The sequence below is a fragment of the Ammodytes marinus genome (genome assembly GCF_949987685.1).
Source record: "Ammodytes marinus genome assembly, chromosome: 20".
Taxonomy (NCBI): domain Eukaryota; kingdom Metazoa; phylum Chordata; class Actinopteri; order Uranoscopiformes; family Ammodytidae; genus Ammodytes; species Ammodytes marinus.
The window spans coordinates 857,211-866,967 of NC_137224.1; the positions used below are offsets into that span (position 1 = coordinate 857,211).

Sequence of the window (9,757 nt, forward strand, 5' to 3'; positions counted from 1 at the left end):
TGTGTGTCTGTGTGTGTGTGTGTGTCTGTGTGTGTCTGTGTGTTTGTGTGTGTGTCTGTGTGTGTGTGTCTGTGTGTGTGTGTGTGTGTCTGTGTGTGTGTGTGTGTCTGTGTGTGTTTGTGCTTGTGTTTGTGTGTGTGTGTAGAAACTTGCACCTGTCCTGCAGTGTTTGCAATTCTCAACTTTCCATGTTAGATATGTTGATCTTTTAGCCAAACATGTTCAAAGTAGGTAACGCTATATTATCTGTATTTAACAAAGATACATATGCAACAGTGCTGTTGGAGCCATTTAGAGATTTTTTGTGTTTAATATATTTTAAGTAAATACATTTTTTGTTTATGGCAAATTATGATTTATGAATTAGTAAGTGTGTGAAATTAATCACATGTTTATTCATATGTTTATTTATGCACTTGGTGGTGATTAGGTATGGGTGTCACCTGGGGAGTGAGGGGTGTTACCTCATTTAAGGGAGGAGAATGCCTGTCATTCAGGTGGGGAAGGCAGAGAGCCTACAGTTTTTTGACCGCGAACTCTCGTGCGTTAAACACATTGCAACACATTATTTCACATTGAAAAGTATTGTTTTTTTTGTGTATATTAAGAACCCTGTTTTGGCCGCAAATCGATGGCATGTTTTGGAGTTTTTATGTTTATTATTTTTTAGGAAAGTCAACCGGAGTTATTAATCATTCTACACCAACGTAAACATCTCTCCGTGCGTGCTTATCCAGAGGACGTGTGTCAGACTATCTCTGCCTCAAAACTAAGAGGGCGAACAAGGGGTTTGCCGTTTCAAGTGCAAACAGCAAACAAAATATGTCAAGTTTAAATATAGAACTGTTTTGAATGCACACTATTTTTTAAATAACTTAAAAGTCCTAAAGTGTGTGTGTGTGTGTGTATCTTTAAGCATGTGTGTGTGTGTGTGTGTGTGTGTGTGTGTGTATGTACGTGTGTGTGTGTCTCTATATGTGTGTGTGTATGTGTGTGTGTCTCTATATGTGTGTGTGTGTGTGTGTGTGTGTGTGTGTGTCTTTAAGCATGTGTGTGTGTGTGTGTGTGTGTGTCTGTATGTGTGTGTGTCTCTATATGTGTGTGTGTGTGTGTCTTTAAGCATGTGTGTGTGTGTGTGTGTGTCTCTATATGTGTGTGTGTGTCTTTAAGCAAGTGTGTGTGTGTGTGTGTGTGTGTCTCTATGTGTGTGTGTGTCTTTAAGCATGTGTGTGTGTGTCTGTACGTGTGTGTGTGTCTCTATATGTGTGTGTGTGTGTGTCTTTAAGCATGTGTGTGTGTGTGTGTGTTTCAGTAGAAAGAAGTATAACGTCTAACCAGATTATTGAGCGGCCAGAGTTAAGATGTGAGTTTGGTCTCTAGAGAGTCAGTGACTCCACAAGGTGACAAACAAAGGAGTGCTTCATTAACCTGGAGAAGTCGCTATGGATACCGCAGGCGATGACAGGTGTGTGTGTGTGTGTGTGTGTCTATGTGTGTGTGTGTGTGTCTATGTGTGTGTGTGTGTGTGTGTGTGTGTGTGTGTGTCTGTGTGTGTGTGTGTGTGTGTGTGTCTATGTGTGTGTGTGTGTGTGTGTCTATGTGTGTGTGTGTGTGTGTGTGTGTGTGTGTCAGGAGAAAGTGTGGAATAAGGAAATTCAGGAATTTTGACCTACACTCAGCCCGTTAGTATGTTGTGTGTATGTCCCAGTGTTGAGGTCAGTGTGTGTGTGTGTGTGTGTGTGTGTGTGTGTGTGTCTGTCTGTCTGTGTGTGTGTCTGTCTGTCTGTCTGTGTGTCTGTCTGTGTGTCTGTCTGTGTGTCTGTCTGTCTGTCTGTCTGTCTGTCTGTCTGTCTGTCTGTCTGTCTGTCTGTCTGTCTGTCTGTCTGTCTGTCTGTCTATCTATCTTTCAGCCTGTGTGTGTGTGTGTGTGTGTGTGTGTGTGCCCTGGTTCAGTGTGTGTGCCTGTGTGTGTGTGTGTGTGTGTGTGTGTGTGTGTGTGTGTGTGTGTGTGTGTGTGTGAGACCTACCTGTCCGTTATGTGGTGTGTATGTCCCAGCGTTGAGGTCAGTGTGTGTGTGTGTGTGTGTGTGTGTGTGTGTGTGTGTCTTTCAGCCTGTGTGTGTGTGTGTGCCCTGGTTCAGTGTGTGTGTCTGTCTGCCTGTCTGTCTGTCTGTCTGTCTGTCTGTCTGTCTTTCAGCCTGTGTGTGTGTGTGTGTGTGTGTGTGTCTGTCTTTCAGCCTGTGTGTGTGTGTGTGTGTGTGTGTGTGAGACCTACCTGTCCGTTGTGTGGTGTGTATGTCCCTGCGTTGATGTCAGTGTGTGAGGTGGGCGTGCTGCTGCGGCTGTCGGCTGCAGAATGGTGAGTGGTCGCCCGGGGGATCGTCATGGAAGCCTCAGCAGGGTTCTGTATGAGGTCACAACATGGGTCAAAATATCAGGAAAAACTAGTGTATTGTGTGTGTGTGTGTGTGTGTGTGTGTGTGTGTGTGTGTGTGTGTGTGTGTGTGTGTGTGTGTGTGATTGTCTAGTTTGCTGTTACATGTAATTTATGATCATCAGGGGAAAAATGAGACTGTTTGATGAGTAGGGCTGTGTCAAAAAATCGAAAAATCGAAATATCGATATATCGCGATACTTAGTTTCGCGATATCAGTATCGATTTTTGTAACTAAAAATCGATATTTTTTTTATTAATTTTTTTATGATTTTTTTATTTTTTATTTTTTGCTTTTCAAGGCTTTATTGACAGTGCAGAGACACAGATATGAAATGGGGCAGAGAGGGAAATACATGCAGAGAACAACCACGGGTCAGATTCAAACCCATGTCTGCTGTCAGGCCTGAGCCTCTAGGATACTGACTATTGAAGTTAAATATGTTTTGTTTAGAACACTTAAGATTCACTGTGTCACAAAAACACACTGATGTGTTTTCGCACCTTTAAAATAAAGTTAAAAAAACGTCCAACAAATGATAGAGGGAGTGAAACTGTGAGAGCCTTTGTATCACTTCCTAAAATTACTTTTGACTCATTCCTTGTAAAATTAATCATTAAATTCGTCCATCTTTGTTGACTCCTGGCTGTTTCCTACATGATGTCAGCAGGCACATGACTTCCATGGACTTAAAGGTGCAGTGTGTAATATGACATCATCAAGAAAGTTCTAGAAAGTTCTAGAATGCAACACTCCCTGGGTAACCCCACCCCTTTTGAATAATAACAGAAGCTACAGTGGCCTTCAAGGACAAGAACAATTCTACATTTTAAACAATGCACCTGATGACATTCCAACTATGACACTTTCAAGATGGCGGCACTAGGCCTTGGTCCAAAATATGCAGAAATATGGGCATTTATGAGACCCTTTCTAAGGGAAAAATAAATAATAAAAAATAAAAAAATCAGGTATTATGCACTAAAATAAATGTACTTATGGATATTATAATTACTTTCTACAAAATCTGCTAGGAACTAAAACCCAAAATTCTACACACTGCAGGTTTAATGTTTTGGTCGCCCGGTCATGACCTTTATACAGTCCCAAAAATAGTGTTTGAAAATCTGATTTGTTACTTTGTGATTACTGGGAGGGGAACTTCCCTGCATTTCAAGAAAATTATAATATTTTTACTGAAAACATTCCGTCCAAATTTCAAATAAAAATATTGTCGTTTAGAGGATTCTTACAAATATATTTAGAGATGCGTATTTCGGAGGAGTTGACTATTAATTGTTACCAGAGCGGTATGTGTGTGTGTGTGTGTGTGTGTGTGTGTGTGTGTGTGTGTGTGTGTGTGTATGTGTGTGTGTGTGTATGTGTGTGTGTGTGTGTGTGTGTGTGTGTGTGTGTGTGTGTGTGTGTGTGTGTGTGTGTGTGTGTCTGAGTCTGTTTATGTAAGAGTATAGGTAACCAGTTATGTATCCACACTATTTGCACCATATTCAAATGTGGATTTCTGTAAACAATCCCATGTGTGTGTGTGTGTGTGTGTGTGTGTGTGTGTGTGTGTGTGTGTGTCTGTCTGTCTGTCTGTCTATCTCTGTGTGTGTGTGTGTGTGTGTGTGTGTGTGTGTGTGTGTGTCTGTCTGTCTGTCTGTCTGTCTGTCTGTCTATCTGTGTGTGTGTGTGTGTGTGTGTGTGTGTGTGTGTGTGTGTGTGTGTGTGTGTGTGTGTGTGTGTGTCTGTCTATCTGTGTGTGTGTGTGTGTGTGTGTGTGTCTGTTTGTGTGTCAGTCTGTCTGTGTGTGTGTGTGTGTGTGTGTGTGTGTGTGTGTGTGTGTTTATACAATACTCACGTTTCCTGCTTTGCTGATGATAGCCAGTTCAGTGGGCTGGTAGACTTGACCTCGCAGCTGACCGGTGTAGCCGCTGTACGGAGAAATGGGCTTCGACGCTGTGAATAAATAGACAGAAAACAGTATGAATGTTTGACTTCTAAAGCACTTACATCCACTAAACTTTCCATAATCATTCTCAGCACTATTCCGAAGGTTATTACAGAAGGACTTGTTCATATGTTGTTAACTGTCTGATTTATGAGACATTTTCTTCTTTAAAACATGCTGAAAATGCATTTTTAAGACCTGTTAATAGTATCTGTTTGATTTAAAAAAATATGTCACACATGGGAAAATGTAGGGTTAGACTGTGAGACCATAAAACACTCTTTCTGCCTTTTCTCAGGCTAGGATGAACCAATTTCTAAAAAAATGTTGCACAATTATACTACATAGGATCTCAGAGTTCAATACACGTTCATATTTCCTTCATAACTTACAGCAACAAATTAAACTAAATAACTTCATATCCTTTAACCAATTTAAACAAACTATTTTAAATCTGCCAAACTCTACCTGTAACTGTTTTAATTAGGCTATATTGTACTTTCACCCATTTAATTTTAATTGCTACCACTTAATCTTCACCACTGTGTAAATGTTTCAATTGTTTTTCTCTTCACCTGTTGTTATGTATTTGATGTATTTGCATTGAATATTGTTTATGTATTGTTGTTTTTCCTTTGAATTTGTTTGAACTCGACGTCATTGAAAATGAGGGTCACCCCTCAATTGGTCTCTCGAGGATAAATAAAAGTTAAATGAAAAAATGAAAAAAAAATTCCACCGGTGAAGTAGGTCTTTAACATTTTACATGTGTTTTGTATAAACTCTAAACTCTAATCATAATAAGGGACAGTATTGTAGTCGCCCCTATCACTTCTGTTTATTTACTATTGTAGTAGTTATGAATAGCCTCTATCACCAGAAAGGTGCAGTGTGTAATATGACATCATCAAGAAAGTTCTACAAAGTTCTAGAATGCAGCGCTCCCTGGGTAACCCCAACCCTTTCGAATAATAACAGAAGCTACAGTGGCCTTCAAGGACAAGAACAATTCTACATTTTAAACAATGCGCCTGATGACATTCCAACTATGACACTTTCAAGATGGCGGCACTAGGCCTTGGTCCAAAATATGCAGAAATATGGACATATATATATGAGACCCTTTCTTGATTTTATTGATTGATCATCGGCCAACCCGCTCTACCAACTGAGCCACAGTCGCCCCAAAATTTGATCTTACACACAGAGCCCTCATTAACCATAAAAAAGGGCATTTAACTCTATCTATCTGTGTGTTATTTGTTATCTTGTTTGTGCATGGACGGATGTGACAGATGACTCCTATTGTCTAACATTATATCCCTGGATGACACTGTTGCCACGCCTTGTTGCTATGGACACAATGCAAACAGGAGGCTTGATAAATCTGGTGGGAATCAATCAGAATGTGTGTGTGTGTGTGATTGTGGAAGAGAGTGTGTGTGTGTGTGTGTATGTGTGTGTGTGTGTGTGTATGTGTGTGTGTGTGTGCATGTGTGTGTGTGTGATTGCATGCATGTGTGTGTTTGTGTGTGTGTGTGCGCGTGTGCATGTGTGTGTGTGTGTTTGTGGGATACGGTGGTTAAACTAGACACTCATTAACAGTAATGATTTAATAGCTACATTCCATTTTAGCCTGACACTCTGGGAAAGCAGTTTGTAGGCGTCCATCGGTGTGTGTGTGTGTGTGTATTTGTGTGTGTGTGTGTGTGTGTGTGTGTGTTTGTGTGTGTGTGTGTGTGTGTGTGTGTGTTTGTGTGTATGTGTGTGTGTGTGTGTGTGTGTGTGTGTGTGTGTGTGTGTGTGTGTGTGTGATATACTTCGATAGGGAGGTTACTGTGTGACTAGTGTGTCACGCTCACTCACATACATTTTTACTATTGGTTTCGGTGATGTTGACTAATTCATTGCTATAATTACTAGGATATAATCAGGACTAATTTCTATAGTAATTTAGTCATATAGGCTTTATAAAGGTAATAAGTAATTCATAGGGAGTTAACTGGGGAGTTAAATGGCTAAGGGTGAAGCCATTTGTTAACACGGCATTTAACTTGAACCACTCATTCAAATTAGAATAACCTTTGAAAAACGTGTCACCTTTGAGGACATTGGCAAGCCACACAACACTGTCTACTTAATCATCTATGATAGGCCACTGTCTAAACCACAACCCCTGATATCTAGAAAGATGTGAGAATGCAGACTTAAAGGTGCAGTGTGTAATATGACATCATCAAGAAAGTTCTAGAAAGTTCTAGAATGCAACGCTCCCTGGGTAACCCCAACCCTTTCGAATAATGACAGAAGCTACAGTGGCCTTCAAGGACAAGAACAATTCTACATTTTAAACAATGCACCTGATGACATTCCAACTATGACACTTCCAAAATGGCGGATACTAGGCCTTGGTCCAAGGTATGGAGAAATATGGACATACATGAGACCCTTTCTAAGGGAAAAAAAATAATATTCTAAAAATGTTTTTCAGCAATTATGCACTAAATTAAATGTACTTATGGATATTATAATTACTTTCTACAAAATCTGCTAGGAATTAAAACCCAAAATTCTACACACTGCAGCTTTAAGGACTAAAATTTACTGTTTTTGGTGACTATTTTTTATTTCTTACAGCACCTTCAGATCCTGTTCTGCTCAGTACGTGTAGAGCCACATATCAAATTCTGTGGGGTCACCACTCGGGATTCAAAACAGCTTTTTGAGCGCATTTTGTTGGTTAATAGGTCTGTTTTGTTTATTTGCTGGGCGGCTATCAACTTTTGCACATCACTCATCTGTACAAGGCCCTTCTATGTAGGCCTATTTTTAATGATAAATACATCGCAATAGAAAATAAGTACATTTTGGGACACAGGACAGAATGTTGTGAGTGAGTGAGTGAGTGAGTGAGTGAGTGAGTGTGTCTCTGTGTGTGTGTGTGTGTGTGTGTGTGTGTGTGTGTGTGTGTGTGTGTGTGTGTGTGTGTGTGTGTGTGTGTGTGTGTGTGTGTGTGTGTGTGTGTGTGTGTGTGTGTGTGTGTGTGTGTGTGTGTGTGTGTGTGTGTGTTTTGTAGCCAGGGAGGTTACTGTGTGACTACTGTGTCATGCAAAGTGAATGCACTAAAGCTCCGTTCTAATTATTACCTTTACAAACAGAGTGAAACTTTTCAGATATGTAATCCAGGCAAATATTTGATTTATGTGTGTGTGTGTGTGTGTGTGTGTGTGTGTGTGTGTGTGTGTGTGTGTGTGTGTGTTGATTTATACACTAGAATGGTGGAAACCAAAACTGCTCAAGGCCACTTCAAAACCTGGAGCTTTGCATAAGGCGAGATTTAAAGGCAGATAGGTCTTTGATGGTTACATTTTGAAACCCACAATATCTGTCTGTGTGTCTGTCTGTGTGTCTGTCTGTGTGTCTGTCTGTGTGTCTGTCTGTGTGTCTGTCTGTCTGTCTGTCTGTCTGTCTGTCTGTCTGTCTGTCTGTCTATCTATCTATCTATCTATCTATCTATCTATCTATCTATCTATCTATCTATCTATCTATCTATCTATCTATCTATCTATCTATCTATCTATCTATCTATCTATCTATCTATCTATCTATCAATCTATCTATCTATCTATCTATCTATCTATCTATCTATCTATCTATCTATCTAGTTGTAATTGGCCTAACATACACAGTCTCCTGATATTGTATCTTACAATTTAGAAGAAATAGTCCAAATATCTACCTTTTTGGCCCTTAAAAACGTTCGTTCAGGCCCACTAAGAAACTTATCTAAAAAAACGAAGGATTTTTTCCCCCGTCATTTATCGTCTCTTCAAATACGTTCCACACAGTTATTGTAATATTATTATCATGAAATACCAAGCATTATATATTGACAATTTTCATGAAGCTATCATTTACATCAGTCTACCCACCTTGGCTTGGCTCGTCCATAGAGAAAGCTTTATTCTCCATAAACATGTTCTGTGACTTCTGCTCCTTGAGAATGGTTTCATATCCCACTCCCCTGGTAGGATACAGGACCTCTCCGAACCCCTGCTCGCTCTCCTCATCTCCGCCGGACAGACAACAGATCTCAGGGATGCTGTAGAGGATCAGGAAAACCCACGCGTTCGCCACGAGGGCTATGGCTAAAGTAGGATCGTCCCATTTCGGACTTCCGTGTTTTCCGTTGCCGTAGACGTACATAACGATCCACGCCACCCATATCCCGACCGAGAAAAAAACGGCGAGGAAAATACAGGCGCCGTATTTTTTCCAGTGCGCGTGTTTACCTCCAAAAATAGCCGAACTTGCCACGAAAACAGCTAAAATCAGAGTCATAACGTAGATCAGCGCCATGACGAAATCCTGATTCGCGATGTTGCACGGTGTGGCTGTGGCTCTGCTTGCCGGTGCGGTGAGGTTGAGAGGCAGAAGCGGATGGCGAACGATTGTGATGATCAGCCATTCTGTGTTGATGACGGCTTCGACTAGCCATAGCCCCAAAGCGCCCAGACACAACACCCAAGCGTGGGGTGCAGAGTTACTCCTGGCGAGGACATTTAGCCGTACGCACTGCATTAAGAGACAGGCGAAACAACCGGCGAAAAGCACCCCGAATAGGAACCTCCGCGAAGCACACGTGGAAAAATCCTTCCCAACGATGAAGGCGAAAGTCAGGCAGAAAAGTCCAAGAGTGAAGATTAAGAAGAATGCATGGAGGGCTATGGAGCTTCTTCGGTTGTGGTTTTTGGCGAATGGGATACTGGCTACAAGCGCGATGAAAAGTACAATCGAAAATACGATCCCGGCCGCCGCGAAAGCCTCCAAAACGATGCCCCAAACGGCACTCTTGTCACACAGGTTGAAGTAGAGAGAGTCCAAGTTTGGGCCGCAACCATCAGGGGTAGTGGAGGGGGTGAGGGTGATATTGTCGGCCATGTTTTAAAGTTGGTCCTAGGACAGTGAAGGCACCTGTAAGGACACACACAAGGAGTAGAATGAGAAAGGGAGGAGAGGGAGGGAGCGGTTAAGACTTAAATACACTGGAATACACTCCCAAATACACTGGGTTTGAGGCAACACCCGATTAGGCAAATATTGGGTGAGTGTATATGAGTCAGGATACGTAGAGAAACCATGTGACTGTGAACAAAAACCTGCTCCTGGTGACATCACAAATGCACACACACGCAGGCAGACACACACACACACACACACACACACACACACACACACACACACACACGCAAACATACACACACACACGCAAACATACACACACACACGCCAAGCCAAGAACACACACACACACACACACACACACACACACACACACACACACACACACACACACACACACACACACACA

General features: G+C 41.5%; 1 protein-coding gene across 1 annotated transcript in view; it reads right to left on the minus strand.

The window, feature by feature from the left end:
- gprc5c (G protein-coupled receptor, class C, group 5, member C) overlaps positions 1–9,327 on the minus strand; it is a gene marked incomplete at its 5' end in the record, with an annotated part of 10,461 nt that extends 1,134 nt beyond the window's left edge. The window contains 3 exons of the mRNA XM_080049579.1: positions 2,276–2,404; positions 4,297–4,394; positions 8,319–9,327. Of these exons, the coding sequence (XP_079905705.1) occupies positions 2,276–2,404; positions 4,297–4,394; positions 8,319–9,327 (1,236 nt within the window). The remainder of the gene's footprint in view (positions 1–2,275; positions 2,405–4,296; positions 4,395–8,318) is intronic.
- Between the last annotated feature and the right edge of the window lie 430 nt (positions 9,328–9,757).